At 38.7% G+C, this 17,197-nt stretch overlaps 1 protein-coding gene and 1 long non-coding RNA gene across 2 annotated transcripts; both read left to right on the plus strand.

Moving 5' to 3' along the window:
• The first annotated feature begins 362 nt into the window (after positions 1 to 362).
• LOC117460615 (uncharacterized) lies at positions 363 to 6,765 on the plus strand. The gene is made up of 3 exons (XR_004553651.1): positions 363 to 423; positions 3,300 to 3,367; positions 6,680 to 6,765. It is a non-coding gene; the product is annotated as an uncharacterized lncRNA (long non-coding RNA).
• Positions 6,766 to 8,311: 1,546 nt separating this feature from the next.
• On the plus strand, positions 8,312 to 11,927 carry LOC117460365 (uncharacterized). Its single transcript, XM_071206121.1, has 3 exons — positions 8,312 to 9,207; positions 10,361 to 10,529; positions 11,574 to 11,927. The coding sequence occupies exons 1-3, from the start codon at positions 8,328 to 8,330 to the stop codon at positions 11,701 to 11,703; spliced, it is 1,179 nt and encodes a 392-aa protein (XP_071062222.1). The 5' UTR covers positions 8,312 to 8,327; the 3' UTR covers positions 11,704 to 11,927.
• The last annotated feature ends 5,270 nt before the right edge of the window (positions 11,928 to 17,197 follow it).

Consider the following 17,197-nt stretch of genomic DNA (forward strand, 5'->3'; position numbering starts at 1 on the left):
ATTATGTATCGTCTAGTTACATTGTCATTTTGTAAATTAGGAAAATACAATCCAAAGAACAAACAAATTATAATTATAATGTAAATAGTTTGCCCGCCATCATATTTGTTTTACTTTTAAATGAATGTTCATGGTGTGGTGTTACGAATTCTTAAAATAATACAAAGATCGGAGGAGCCAGCAAACGACACATCTACATCAAAGCATTTTCAGGGCAATCGATTTGCAGCCAATCAGAGACGAGATCTGCTGCACCCAGGCCATGGATGTGACCCAGGCACGCAGAAACCAGGCAGAGACCATGCGCTAATGTACGCACAGAGCATGCGCAAAGCCACAGACCACGCAGTAACCACATGCCACGCGGCTCTCTCTGAATACACAGCACATCGCCAGCCGGGAGAGGAAGCAGCATTTTGAGAGGTAACGTTAAAACTATTTATCAACGGATACAAAACATACAACTCAAAACATTGCAAACGTCAAAGTCCTAGCTATGGTGTTCATTTTGATTAACGACCGAAAACAAAGTAAGTAATGTTAGCTAACGTTATGGTAGCTAGGTAGCAGCTGAGCTAGCTAGACAATGGATGGGTATCGTTACGGTACTTTACAGGGATGCAAACGTGACACTTTTCGCCGTTTTGAATCCAAAATAGATTGTTTGTGTGATTCATGTAGATCTGCAATAAAAATATTGTTGGTTTATGGGGGGGGGCCTGCTAGACCTGCGGGTCTGGGACCCGGAGTAATCTGCGGCCACGAGGTGTTATGCGCCACGTGTAACGGAGTTAAACATGTGTATAAATAAATATTAGTTATAAATTAAAGATTTTCTTGGTAATTTAATAATTTAACAGGTCACTTATGGTTGTGACCCGTTACACACGTTACTTTTGTGTTATATATTATAATGAAGCTTGAGCGTGATGTGGACTGAAAAGTAGCTAACTAGCATACATTGTCACTGTGTAGTAGGGCTGTGCGATTATGGCAAAAATCATAATCACGATTATTTGGGTCAATAATTGATATCACGATTATTTTGACGATTATTCATTGACCATTTATTGAACTTTAAAACAAATAATATTTTACCAATAAACCAGATCAACAAATATGTTGGAGCGCACTTCCAAAACCATACTAAACATATATTAATATGATAAATAAAATAAATTAGACCAAAATAAATTAAATCAAATATGATGCAGTGCACTGTCACAACATACTGACAACTCCTTAACATATAGCCAACATGTTGGTAAAACATATTCAACATATTCCACTCAGTTAAACGTTGAAGGCTGGCCAACCGTCATGGTCCAGAAGTAACAGGAAATAAATGTTGAACTACAATTTAAGACCAAATAAAAATGTTTAGGCCACCATGGCAAATGCTGGTAGGGCTGCTCATGTCATCTCTTAAAGATTGTTTGCAAGAAACACCAGCCTGTTTACATGGTCTGGTTTCAGAGATGAGCGCAGGCAGGTGACAAGCCACCTGTACTGAAGACCCTCAGCCACGCCCCGACACATGGGGTGACGCCGGCCAATCACAAAGCTTTGATGCGTTCAAGTGCATTATTCTGGCACAGGAAGATTATGTTACAGGACATTAACGATAAAACAGAATATTGTTGTTCTATTTTTAGACACATCTCGCGATCGACTGGTTGGGCACCCCTCGGCTGGACCATAGGTCTGTTGTGGTAGCAAAGTAGTCAGCTGAAGCCACATCTCTCTCAACTTCCCCACGGCATTTGTCATATAGTGCAGGCAGCGCAGACCTGCTGAAATAATACCGAGACGGCATCGCGTAACGCTTGTCCAACGTGTTGACAAGTTGCTTAAAGCCCTGGTTGCTAACAGTGCTAACTGGGCACATATCTTTAGCGATGTGAAATGTAATGGCAAAGTACTTGCAAATAGTGGAAATAGTTTTACCCTTCTTTTTAACGAGTTGCTGCTCTTGTTCTGACATCTTCGCTCGCGCTGAACACTCACAACACATGTCACTCCCACGTGGCCGAGTGGGCTTTCAGGGAGGGGCGAACGCGCACCCAGCAAAATAATCGTATTTTGTCAATTATGCTGTTTTCATAATCGTCGCAAGCCATAATCGTAATCGCGATTAAAATACGATTCATTGCACAGCCCTACTGTGTAGTATAGGTCTTGTACTCGATTAAAAGTAGAAGTACTCAGATAGATCTTGTACTGGAGTCAAAGTAGAAGTACTCAGATCTTGTACTGGAGTAAAAGTAGAAGTACTCAGATCGTGTACTTGAGTAGAAGTACCAGAGTGCAGGAATACTCTGTTAAAGTAAAAGTCGTGCATTCAAAATGTTACTCAAGTAAAAGTAGAAAAGTATTATCATTAGGGCTGTCAATGGCGTTAACGCAAACAAATATTAACGCCACTAATTATTTTAACGCGATTAACGTATGTTTCAAAGCGCATCGAGTTTAAAATACCATCTACAAGCTGATGCTGACAGCCCCGCTCCTGCCTCCCGCTTGTGGCAGACCACACTTCCACACTCACCGGCAGGCCCGGACTGGCCATCGGGAGGTTTATGTGCGGCGCGAGCGAGAACGCGCACACCTTACGTGTATTGTTGTTGTTGTTAGCATCTGGTGCTAGCAAGCTGCGCTAACGGATATTAGAGCTGTTTCAATGAAAACAGAGGAGCGGCATTTTGCCACAACTGCGCCGAGCACTTGACTTTATGCAGGAAGCCAGACAGCGGGACATTGTAGGAGAAGTCAGCACACTCAGCACAGATGTGCGCAACATGATTGCAGCTCTTGTTCGAGCATATGCCTTGAGTTGCACATAGCTCCAACGACCCATCACAGTGCGCGCGCACACACACACACACACACACACACACACACACACACACACACACACACACACACACACACACATTGTATGAGAGAGGTTCCAGGTTGAATTGAGGTGAATATTTGTAATGTTCAGAGGTTGTTGTGTTGAGAATATTCATGAGAATATTTGTCATTGTTCAAATGAAACAAACATTTGCATAAAGCATATTTGTCCACTCATATGATAAGACTATTAAAAACTTGAAAAAGATCCCTCTAAGGTACATTTAGAACAGGTAAAAAATGTGCGATTAATCGCGATTAACTATTTTAATCGACTGACAGCCCTAATATATATATATATACAAATCTCAGTTAAAGTGGTATTACTGTGCTTAAAGCTGGTGCTGTGTTATTTAAGTTATTTGTAACTAACCATATGCAAACTTGTCTCTTTTCTCCCTCAGCTGTTTGCTGCTATACAAGGAATTTCAACGTTGGCTAACAGCAATAATAAGCAGCCAGAGATCCTAAAGTAAGACAATATGACAAGTTTGATCAATTCTTTCACATGTCCTACATGTGGCTTTGCTATCCTAACAGTGAAGGGATATGTGAGTCATCAAGAATTACACAAAAATGAAGCACATGGTCAATATGCCTGTTGCATAGTTGGGTGCAAATTAAAGTTTGCAAAATATAATTCTTTTAAAAGTCACATTTATCGCCACCATAGACAATCATCTGTTTCACTATGTGAAACAGTAAATGGGCCGCTGAAATGTGAAAATCGTCATTGCCAGAAACAATGCGTTGATCTGAAAGATCTTTTAGATCATTTGAAGACTCATGTTTCAAAGAAAGAAGAAGTGCAGTGTCCATTCAAAGGTTGTGGCAAAGCCTTTTCAATTAGGTCCTCTTTTGCTACACACGTTTCTAGAAAACATAAAAATGCTACATCTGTGCAAGTTTCGGCTTCGCATTTTGTTGACTCTTTGCCTAGCAATTACTCGGATGTTGCTCACAGTCAGTCAGATGTTTTTGAACATGACGAACCTATGGATACCCTGGACCCTGCTGATATGAAAGGGTTATATATGAGAAATGTGTGTATGTTTTACATGAAGTTGCAGGCTAAGTACCTTGTACCTTCCTCCACTATTCAGATGATTGTGGAACAAGTAAACACTCTCAATAGTGTGTGTCACCAGTACACAGGAAATCAAATGAAAGGTGCCCTGCAAGCTAATACCAACTTGACACAGTCAGAAATCAAAGATGTCTTGACAAGTTTAACTGACACTAGTTTGCATGCACCCTGTAGCCGTGCACTCTCTACTGAGTATTTGAGAAGGCAATATTTTCAGACAAACTTCTCTTATGTGCATCCTCAAGCTATTAGTTTAGGCACTGATGAAAATCAAAAGGAACGATTTGCTCAGTATATCCCCATAAAAAAGACTTTGGAGACTTTGCTTAAAGACCCTATTGTGTGGCAAGAATGTACCAAGTCGGTAGATGACACTTCTGCACATGTTCTAAATGATGTAAGAGATGGCTCTGTATACAAGTGTAATGCACTGTTCATGGAGTCAGGTATACGTCTAAAAATCATACTGTATCAAGATGCCTTTGAGATTGTTAATCCTCTTGGGTCAGCAAAAAAAAAATACAAGGTACTTGGGGTTTACTTCACACTGGCCAACTTTGACCCGATGTATCGTTCCATGGTTGAACATTTACAGCTTTTGCTTTTGTGTAGAGAGGTAGATTTTAAATATTTTGGCCAGGAAAAAGTTTTCTCCACGATGCTGTCAGATATCAAGGACCTGGAGACAAATGGGCTTGTGATATCTGGGCAGGTTGTTAAGGCAAGTATTCTTTGCATTGCTGGAGATAATTTGGGGTCTCACAGTATCGGAGGTTTCACAGAGAATTTCAGTACCTCCACTTACTTCTGTAGATATTGCCTTGTAACTAGAAGGGAGCTTGAAGATCTTCAGAAAGGTGCCCCACCTCGAACAGTGCAAAACTACAATGAGGCAGTAGAAGAGCTACAATGTGGTGACCCGACAGAAAGCAGAGGTTTGAAATTTGACTCTGTTTTCAATTCCCTCACCTACTTTCACGTCTGTCAGCCTGGTCTCCCACCGTGTATTGGTCATGATGTGTTTGAAGGAATTGTGGCATATGACTTGGCTATTTACATCAAGTACTTTGTAAAAGTTAAGAAATTCTTCACCTACAGTCAGCTAAACCGGAGAATCGCGCAGTTTAGCTATCAGGGATCTGATGCTGCTTCTACTCCCTCAGTGGTAGTTGAAAAGGGAGTTAAAATAGGTGGCCAGGCAGCAGAGAACTGGTCTCTCCTGAGACTTCTTCCTATTATAATAGGTGAAAAGATCCCAGACACAGATGATCCGGTATGGCAGCTGACAGTCCAACTGAAAGAAATTGTGGAATTAATATGTGCCCCTACAATATCTCTCTCTCAAGTTGCTTTGCTCAATGTTCTCATTGTGGAGTATCTAGAGACAAGAAAAGAGATGTTTCCTGATCAAAAACTCAAACCAAAGCACCATTATATTGTCCACTATCCTGCTTTGATACTCAAGTTTGGCCCACTCATAAGATTGTGGACAATGAGATTTGAAAGCAAGCATTCTTACTTCAAAAGATGTGTGCGAAGAACCCAAAACTTCAAAAATGTGTGCCAGACACTTGCAAATAGCCACCAACTTCTGCAAACCTATCTAAGCTCAAGTTCCGTCTTTGCTCCTACTTTGCAAGTGAAGCAATCCACCCCTTTCCATGCAGAGTTGTACAGTGATGCAGTACGCAGTGCAGTAGAAGCAAGCTTTCCTGGGGACTGTGATCGTGTAGTGTCTACTGAGATACAGTGGAAAGGCACTCTTTACAGAAAGAGCTTCTTTCTGTGCATCGGTCCTGGCATGCCAACAAAGTTTGCACAAATAGAACTCGTGTTAATAATGGACAATAAGAATGTGTACTTCCTTGTAACACCTCATGGTTCATCATATTTACCAGACTTGGGACTATATGAGATTCACACAGCAAGTGGGGGCATGAGGTGCATAAATGGAGAGCTATTATTGGATTACTATCCATTGCCTGCTTATGCTCTTTGTGGAACTAGAGTCATTTCTCTCAAACACAGCATAGTAGATACAGAGTAAGGGGGATACATGACAATGAGTGTTTTTATGGCGAGCTGCGCCTGTAAGAGCTGTATCAGGTAATATAAGCATGGTTACCCTACAGACTATGGAAAACTAGAGTGTGTTGAACTTGGCACAGGAGGTCCTTAAATGCTTGAAATCAGGGCTAAGATCATATGTCTGTAATAGGTCAACAACTCCCTAATGTGTTGTAATAAATGGAAAGCTTCTGTTGGAATACCATCGTAAAAAACACGTATGGGGATTTATTGTTGGATAACTGTTGGATTGCTATGGAGCAAAACAGTTGATTTACTATTACTACTTTTTACTATTACCATTTACTATTACTACTTTTAAATAATACTATTTACTATTACTAATCATTGTTACTGATATTTACGGTTACTGTCATTGGATTACTTTGAGATTGCTATGGAGCATGACAGTTGATTTACTATTTCTACTATTTCTACTATTTACTATTACTAATTATTGTTACTGCTATTTACGTTTACTGTCATTAGATAACTGTGGCACTCTATTACTGTTCATAGCAAAACAGAGAACTGTTGTTGGATTACTATTGGTAGTTGTTACATGCTCCCCTCTTGGTGTTCTCTCTCCGTATTGCAGGCTTATTTTTAATTTTATTATTCTGTTTTGAGTTATGGATGATGCAGAGGGTGATCTTGTAGCTGGCTTCATTAGCTCTGTGCTGCCAAACTCAAGTACAAACGAGCTGGTGTTGGAGGCTCTTCAACAAATGGGAGTGGACACCCTGGAAGACCTGAAATATCTCATCGAGGCAGATCTCAAAAACGTCATGAGGCCAATCGACGCTAGAAAACTGATTGCCAGTGTTAAAGTTTATGTAAGTATACTTATTTGTGAGTTGTAAAAACGATGTTTCTTTTTAATGTTGAAAATAAAAGCACAACATCCTCACTACATTTGAGATCATCCGAATTGTAATATTGTGGTCTTGCAAAACAAGCTTTGTAATGAGAAAACATGATAGCAGGCCTAATTCCTATTTTGTGTCTTTTATCCAGCTGAAAACGATGCCAGTGGGATTCCTGACCCGCCTCCCAGAGCTGAGACAGAAACACCTATGGCCACACCAAGAACAATAATGAGAAGTGAAAATCCACGCAGAGACTATTCACCCGCAAGTATGTATGAGAAAATATAAATGACTTTATAAAAATGGTATACAGGAAAAAATAAATGTCATAGTCCTACAGGAAAAAAAACATCTGCGTGTGTATTGAGGAAGTTGATCAGCTGATTGATCGCGGAGGCGACATAACCAGCAGAATCACTGTCGGCTGATGGTCTAAAGTTATAACTCACTTCGACCAATGGAGTAACTTCATCACTTAGCAACGTTATCATTCTAGTCAGTCCCTCAGTCCAGGACTAACTCCTGCTTTGCTGCACTCCAACCAAAATAAGGGAGGGGGAGGTCGCGCAGAGTGTCAGAGAAGAGAGGCAAACACACTGGCACAGCTTTACAGAGAAAACAGGTTATGCAACAGAACATCAAACTATATCGATATATATGGTATTGTTTCATCTTATATCGATATACCTTAAACCAGTGGTCGCCAACCTTTTTAAGCCCAAGATCACCGACCTTGGCCTAGGTGAAAGGTGAGATCTACCTATTGCAGAATTGAGTGAAAAAGACGGGCTTCCAATTTGAGGCCTTTTATAGGCTAATTGCATCTGAATTACTGTTACAATGAAGGCTCCATAATCACACTCGCGATCGACTGGTTGGCGACCACTGGTTTAAACAGTAGATATATCGCCAAGCCCTACTGCTTCCCCACCTATTAAAAACCTGGTACCTGGTCGATGCCTGCTTTTACTTTATCTCCTCTGAAATATTTTCATTTTACCCATAGGCCAGGTGTAGGCATCAAACCAGTTGTAAGATAAACTATTTGATTGAGCTCTGTGACCAGGTTTATAGAGATTTTTAAAACAATAGAGGTTTATGAGATGCATGACGAGAGTCACATCTAGTATAGCCAAAATCTATCAAGAATGTTCTGTGCGTTGTAGAAATATTATGTTTAGGGCCAATAATAAATGCAAAAATGTATTTAATCACCATTTGTATATCATTTGGTTCCCTTTGCAGGCGAATACTCTGCAGACTATTCCAACTCTCCACTGTCTACTTCAAGCGCCCCGTCTACCTCAAGCGCCCCGTCTACCTCAAGTGCCCCGTCTACCTCAACTCTGCATAGACGAACTCCATTGAACAATAACTGGCACTTCAATTTTGAGATCCCCTGGAGTAAAATGCCATCAGAGATAACAAGAAAGCTTGTAAACAACGAGCGACCAACAGGATGTGAGAGGCGTGAGGTGATTCGCCTGATCGCAGGGGAGATCCTAACCATCTGCCCTATGCCAGGAAAAAAACACCTAAGTGAAATTGCCAGGGAGATGGTTTTAATGTATCCAATGTCATTTCGAGACTACATTGAAGACATAGTTGTAGGTAGCGGTTATGACTCTCTAACCAAGCAGCTGCAGAGCAGAGTGGACAATTTAAAAAGGGGAACAACCTCCCTTTTCTTAAAAAGAAAGGCAACAAGCGCAAGTGAGGGTGAAGACCAACCTCCCAAGACAATGAGACTCGATACCTATGGGTGTATTAATTGGCAGCCACAGCGACCACCACCAGGTGAAACTGGGGAGACTCAAGAACAGTTCAAATTAGAATTAAAGAACATGCACATAACGAGGAGCAAGGACACCAAAAGGATTGAGGAGAAAATGGTGGCAACATTCTACACTCAGAGAAGTGATATCATAAAGGGAATGGAAACCCCGGTTCTGCTAAGAGACTGGCCATATCTGTTTGAGATGTGCGGCATGATGGCTCACTTCAAAGAACTCACAGGTATGGATGTTGACAAAGAAGCTATGTCAAGCAAATGTAGAAGAGTTGTGTCATACCTCATGTCCCGTGAGAAGAAGAGCAAAATAGAGGACATCCTATCAGACATGGAAATAGCCAAAGCAAGGCATCTAGATGCTGATCTTCCCGGATGTCTGATGCTTCTTTTGAGGCATTTCAATGAAGACCAGGCCAAGATGTTCCTGAAAGTTGATGAAACTTGTCTGCCATCGGAAGTTGATGACCTGCCAAGCTCACCATGCATCGTTGTGTGTGGTATGATTCTTATTATTCCCCCGCCTTTTAATCCTTGTGCATGGCTACATTGGCTTGGAATATTTTAAATGTTCCCATCATTTGGCTGTGTTAATACAAATGGCATACGTTTTGGTGAGGGTGTGAATTATTATTATTTATTTTCAAATGTTGGAAGTTTAAAGCTCCTACAATAAGTCTACAATGAAGTGGATAGCCTAAATACAGACACTCAGACCGGATGTTTTGAAGTGGGGTTGTATGAGGTACTTATCCATAGTCAGTGTATTACGGCCACAGTAGATGATGGTCGGCATTCCCCCAGTTTGGAGATGCAGACAGGAATTACCGCACAGAAGCAAATCAATGTACTGAGGTGGATGGGGTCGGCAGCAAAACATATTTAAGACGCATAAAAGAAAGGCTCACAAAAAAAATTAGTTAAGTGCATGATATATTTAGAACATTTTGCTGGTTTACCTTGCCATGACACAGCTATACTGTCTGTTTCTTACAGAGAACCGATGTCGCCATCTATGTTCTCATCAAAGCCACCAGACAAAAAACAATAATTTAACCTCACAGAACACTGGAGTTGCTTGTCTGCTGCTGCCTCAATCGCTTAGTTTGTTTGTGCTATTGTGTGACTTTGGTGAATCACAATAACAAAAACAAACTTTCCAAAGGTTGCTTTGGCGAGAGTATAGATGCATACAACAGCTTCAGTTCCCTAAAAAGGGCTGTCTTATGGCAAAGTAAACACACGAAAATATTCAAAATATAGCGTGCGATATTTTTAGGAGGGCCTTTCTTTAAGGTGGCTACAATATGTTCTGCTGCTGACCCTGTGCAGAGCAGAACATCGCTTTGCTTCCATGCGGTTGCTCCTGTCTGCATCTCCAAACTCGGGGCATACCGAAATCATCTACTCTCGGTAATACACTGACTATGGCTAAGTACCTTATACAACCCCACTTTAAACACCCAAACTATCCCTTTAAGATGTGCCATCTTCTACTGTTAACATTAAGAAACACTTAAGAAAGAAAAGAAAGCTGCAGGAGCTCACAATTCTATAAATGCAATTGGCCATATGATCACCAGTACAAACAAATATGAACAATCTGCACCAAATATTTTTTGCATTTATAATTTTTTTGTAATTTTTCTACAGGGAGTTCTCCCCTGACAGCTGGACACTTCATGGTCGCCGTCGACCAGACCATCGTCAATGGCAGTGTCCCAAATGTTGTTGACGCCCTGACACTGATGTTTGCAGCATATTACTGCCTCAACATCAGCTATCCCACAGAACTGGGAGGTACCCTGGAGTTCTTGCAGAGGTAAGACTTGAATCGTAATTATTCTAACTCATTCCATCTTAAGCCACAGAGTAGAGGATTGTGCACATTCCTGACACACGATAAGTGCTCCTGACAATACAAGATAATCGAGATAAAAAGATTATTGCGCTGCATTCTGTTTTGCATTATGCTCTAGTTCTGTCTTGCGATGTAAATTCAGCGTACCCCTTTCCTTTGCAGTGGTGTGCTTTAGCTCCTCCCTAAAAGCCCAAACTCACTCTTAGCCAATCGGTGGTATGTTTACTTCAGCTCAATGAAAATGACAGAAAGAGGGCCCTTTGTCGACAAAAAAAAGAAAACCAATTAAGTTATTTGGAAAAAGGAATCGTTTTCAAGGAGTCCTATTGAATAGGGATTCAGCTAGGACTGTATGGGGGAAGGTTTCACTCGGAGTGACTTGCACTTTGGGGTGTCGGTAAGAACACACAAGATTCTTGGTAGCGGTTGATTTCCTTAACTTATTCATATCAACAGCACAGTAATACAGCCATGGAGCAGGCTTAGTGTATGTGTGTGGTCTATAGAGGCTTTGCGTGAGTGTCAGCACCTGATGACAACGGAATCTGACAAGGAAGAAGCAACTATTTCTTGCACCAAAACCCGGTATTATTGCAGTGAACAAACACATTAATACTTATTTTGGTTAACTAAGATGCTTTTACACCGCTCACTCTGCTGCTGACACGCACCTCATCTGCCCCAGTTACACAAACCTCTCAAGATGGCACTCGTAGCTACCACACTCAAATGACCTCAAGTATTTGCTCCTGTTTACAGACCTGCTGCGATACTGTCCAGTGTGATAGTGATGCCAAGTGACAACTTTATAGAACAGAACTCTTTTCAAACCAATGCTTTAAATGTACAGATATGATCATAACAGTCAATTTAAGAGTAGTATTGCCCTTTGACTTCAAGCTGTATAAGTGTGAAGACAATTAATGGCCGTATCATCCACAGAATTTGTAATTATAAAAACTATTGTTTGTAGCACTACATTTAAGTGTACTTCTGTCTTAACAGGTGCCTTTTCAAAATCAATCCGGACAAGGGGACTAAAAGGGAGAGGAACGCTTCAAAGAAACAGCAGTCAGTCAATCCGAAGGTGCTTTCATTGATCACCAACATCGCTGACTTTGAATGGAGAGAGTAAAATCGCACACACATAGTCACATACATAATTGTTAAGAGAGTTTAGTGTATATAATGTTATCTTTGGCACAAATTGTTGGCTAATGTTTAAGGTTTCTTTGCCGGTCTATTCTGCTTTATTATTATTGTGTTTATGTGTATGGATGTATGTGTGTGTGTATATGTATGGGTTATATATATAGAAAGTATTGTAATAACGTGTATATATTGTGTTCTTAATTATGTTACGGCATTGCAAATAATAAGAAATTATAAAAAAGAATGGTGGTGGTGTCATTTATTTATATTGTCAAATCTTTTCAACATGTTGCCAAAGGCATAACGTTTTAATGATATTGCATACATGTCTTTGCTGCATCATATCATATCAGACAAATATCATACACCACTTTTTATTACATTTTAATACTCTAAATATTTTATATTAATATTTTGATGGAAACATTTGCTTATTTCTTCAATACCTTCCAGGTCATGTGACCGATTTACTCAAAATCAATGTTGGGTCAAAGGACTACACTGGATGCATAGGACACACCACTTTTTATTGCATTTTAATACTCTAAATATTTTATATTAATAATTTGATGGAAAAATGAGCTTATTTCTTCAATACCTCCCAGGTCATGTGACCGATTTACTCAAAATCAATGTTGGGTCAAAAGACTACAGTGGCTGCATAAGACACACCACTTTTTATTGCATTTTAATACTCTAAATATTTTATATTAATAATTTGATGGAAAAATTAGCTTATTTCTTCAATACCTTCCAGGTCATGTGACCGATTCACTCAAAATCAATGTTGGGTCAAAGGACTACACTGGCTGCATAGGACACACCACTTTTTATTGCATTTTAATACTCTAAATATTTTGTATTAATAATTTGATGGAAAAATTAGCTTATTTCTTCAATACCTTCCAGGTCATGTGACCGATTTACTCAAAATCAATGTTGGGTCAAAGGACTACACTGGCTGCATAAGACACACCACTTTTTATTGCATTTTAATACTCTAAATATTTTATATTAATAATTTGATGGAAAAATGAGCTTATTTCTTCAATACCTTCCAGGTCATGTGACCGATTCACTCAAAATCAGGGCTGGGTCAAATAACTACACTGGCTGAATAGGACACACCTCTTTTTATTGCATTTTAACACTCTAAATATTTTTATATTAATATTTTGATGGAAAAATGAGCTTATTTCTTCAATACCTTCCAGGTCATGTAATGTTGGGTCAAAGGACTACACTGGATGCATAGGCTAAACAGAGCCACAGAAAGAAGCAGCCTTAAGTAGAGGCTCAATCAGTGGGAACACCTATGCGCAATTGGAGCATACCATGTAGTGCATGGGCGCGGGTGGCACTTTTCTTGCAAGTAAAAATGTTATTGTTTGGGGCTTCTGTGGTCAGAAAGATATAATATGTTGACCTATTTTGATTTGGTGTGTTTGGGGAATTTGTCTTGCATTGTGAATGTGTTTGTAGATTAGAATGACATTGGTTAGGGGTATAAATAGTGGATTGTCCTATGGGGCTTAACATGTATAAAACCCTGGCCACAAGTGCTTTGAGGGGAGTCTGACTGTGGCGGTAGAGCAGAGAGGTACCAGTTATATGTCCTCGACCTGTATGTATATAGCAGGGTTTTGATTTCTTCCTGTACAATCCTTGTTACTTTGTGTTTTTTCAGCACGTTGGTGTTAATAAAAGCACCTAAGGATACATTTTTGGTGACTCTAGCCATCTTATTTAATTCCTAGTTTTTTCATCGAACCTTTTTGTAACATAATGTCTGGGATGTATATACCAACTCCAACACACTCTTCTTTGTTCTTAGATGCATCTGTGTACATTTGTAGGTAATTGTAGTAGTACGTTCAGATATATACTGGTTTTAATTCCCACTTCATTTATTTGCCACTCTTTTTTCCTTTCTACAATACTCATCTATGTTAGCTTCTGGGAAAAGCCATGGAGGAACACTATTAAATGGGGTTGCTTTGGCAAACGTGATGGTCTCCACTCCATATGCCCTCGTTCTTTCCTTACTTGTCCAGCCACACATCCCTGGGCTTCTATGTTACATGACAGAGAAGCTGTTAAAACAAAATTGAGTGTGACATTTGGTCACATGACAGAGAAGCTATTGAAAAAAAACATAATTTTCCATGGAAAAATTAATTAATATTAACCCTTGTATAATGTGTCATTGTTTATCTAAAGAACAATGATATGATACATTATTTGTTCAACCTCACACTCAATGGCGTTGGCTAATTTTCTGTGAAGAACATATATCAGAACCAAAAAAAAGACAAGCCACAGGACCAGCCGGTCAGCGGGCAAAAAAACAAGTAGCACTTTAATTCATTAATCAAGGTTCAAGGTTTTTATTTGTCATACGAACATAGCTACAGTGTAGTTATGACAATGAACATCTTAGGTCACTGGCTCCTCCATTGAAGCAATATCCTCATTTTCGCATACAAATATTAATATAAAAATATGTAAAGTAACTCCAACACACTCTTCTTTGTTCTTAGATGCATCTGTGTACATTTGTAGGTAATTGTAGTAGTACGTTCAGATATATACTGGTTTTAATTCCCACTTCATTTATTTGCCACTCTTTTTTCCTTTCTACAATACTCATCTATGTTAGCTTCTGGGAAAAGCCATGGAGGAACACTATTAAATGGGGTTGTTTTGGCAAACGTGATGGTCTCCACTCCATATGCCCTCGTTCTTTCCTTACTTGTCCAGCCACACATCCCTGGGCTTCTATGTTACATGACAGAGAAGCTGTTAAAACAAAATTGAGTGTGACATTTGGTCACATGACAGAGAAGCTATTGAAAAAAAAAACATAATTTTCCATGGAAAAATTAATTAATATTAACCCTTGTATAATGTGTCATTGTTTATCTAAAGAACAATGATATGATACATTATTTGTTCAACCTCACACTCAATGGCGTTGGCTAATTTTCTGTGAAGAACATATATCAGAACCAAAAAAAAGACAAGCCACAGGACCAGCCGGTCAGCGGGCAAAAAAACAAGTAGCACTTTAATTCATTAATCAAGGTTCAAGGTTTTTATTTGTCATACGAACATAGCTACAGTGTAGTTATGACAATGAACATCTTAGGTCACTGGCTCCTCCATTGAAGCAATATCCTCATTTTCGCATACAAATATTAATATAAAAATATGTAAAGTATTAAAATGCAATAAAAAGCGGTGTGTCCTATGCAGCCAGTGTAGTGCTTTGACCCAACATTGATTTTGAGCGAATTGGTCACATGACCTGGAAGGTATTGAAGAAATAAGCAAATGTTTCCATCAAAATATTAATATAAAATATTTAGAGTATTAAAATGCAATAAAAAAGTGGTGTGTCCTATGCAGCCAGTGTAGTTCTTTGACCCAGCATTGATTTTGAGTAAATCGGTCACATGACCTGGAAGGTATTGAAGAAATAAGCTCATTTTTCCATCAAATTATTAATATAAAATATTTAGAGTATTAAAATGCAATAAAAAGTGGTGTGTCCTATGCATCCAGTGTAGTCCTTTGACCCAACATTGATTTTGAGTAAATCGGTCACATGACCTGGAAGGTATTGAAGAAATAAGCGCATTTTTCCATCAAAATATTAATATAAAATATTTAGAGTGTTAAAATGCAATATAAAGTGGTGTGTCCTATTCAGCCAGTGTAGTTATCAATCAATCAATCAATGTTTATTTATATAGCCCAATATCACAAATGTTACATTTGTCTCAGTGGTCTTCACAGTGTGTACAGAATATCAGTATGACAATACGACACCCTCTGTCCTTAGACCCTCACATCGTACAAGGAAAAACTTCCAAAGAAAACCCAGTTTAAAGGGAAAAATGGGAGAAACCTCAGGGAGAGCAACAGAGGAGGGATCCCTCTCCCAGGACGGACAGACGTGCAATAGATGCCGTGTGTAAATTGAAAAGATAATACATTTGCAACATAGGTAGTCCAAATGTTTGGAAATGCATGTGAGTATTAAAATACAATACAAAGAGGTGTGTCCTATGAAGCCAGTGTAGTTCTTTGACCCAGCATTGATTTTGAGTGAATCGGTCACATGACCTGGAAGGTATTGAAGAAATAAGCTCATTTTTCCATCAAAATATTAATATAAAATATTTAGAGTATTAAAATGCAATAAAAATAGGTGTGTCCTATGAAGCCAGTGTAGTTCTTTGACCCAACATTGATTTTGAGTAAATCGGTCACATGACCTGGAAGGTATTGAAGAAATAAGCTCATTTTTCCATCAAATTATTAATATAAAATATTTAGAGTATTAAAATGCAATAAAAGTGGTGTGTCCTATGCATCCAGTGTAGTCCTTTGACCCAACATTGATTTTGAGTAAATCGGTCACATGACCTGGAAGGTATTGAAGAAATAAGCTCATTTTTCCATCAAAATATTAATATAAAATATTTAGAGTGTTAAAATGCAATATAAAGTGGTGTGTCCTATGAAGCCAGTGTAGTTATTTGACCCAGCACTGATTTTGAGTGAATCGGTCACATGACCTGGAAGGTATTGAAGAAATAAGCTAATTTTTCCATCAAAATATTAATATAAAATATTTAGAGTATTAAAATGCAATAAAAAGTGGTGTGTCCTATGCAGCCAGTGTAGTTCTTTGACCCAACATCAATTTTGAGTAAACCGGTCACATGACCTGGAAGGTATTGAAGAAATAAGCTAATTTTTCCATCAAAATATTAATATAAAATATTTAGAGTATTAAAATGCAATAAAAAGAGGTGTGTCCTATGCAGCCAGTGTAGTTCTTTGACCCAGCATTGATTTTGAGTGAATCGGTCACATGACCTGGAAGGTATTGAAGAAATAAGCTAATTTTCCCATCAAAATATAAATATAAAAATATTTAGAGTGTTAAAATGCAATAAAAAGAGGTGTGTCCTATTCAGCCAGTGTAGTTATTTGACCCAGCACTGATTTTGAGTGAATCGGTCACATGACCTGGAAGGTATTGAATAAATAAGCTCATTTTTCCATCAAAATATTAATATAAAAATATTTAGAGTATTAAAATGCAATAAAAAGAGGTGTGTCCTATTCAGCCAGTGTAGTTATTTGACCCAGCACTGATTTTGAGTGAATCGGTCACATGACCTGGAAGGTATTGAATAAATAAGCTCATTTTTCCATCAAAATATTAATATAAAAATATTTAGAGTATTAAAATGCAATAAAAAGAGGTGTGTCCTATGAAGCCAGTGTAGTTCTTTGACCCAACATTGATTTTGAGTAAATCGGTCACATGACCTGGAAGGTATTGAAGAAATAAGCTCATTTTTCCATCAAAATATTAATATAAAAATATTTAGAGTGTTAAAATGCAATAAAAAGAGGTGTGTCCTATTCAGCCAGTGTAGTTATTTGACCCAGCCCTGATT

The sequence above is a fragment of the Pseudochaenichthys georgianus genome, chromosome 16 (assembly GCF_902827115.2).
Source record: "Pseudochaenichthys georgianus chromosome 16, fPseGeo1.2, whole genome shotgun sequence".
Taxonomy (NCBI): domain Eukaryota; kingdom Metazoa; phylum Chordata; class Actinopteri; order Perciformes; family Channichthyidae; genus Pseudochaenichthys; species Pseudochaenichthys georgianus.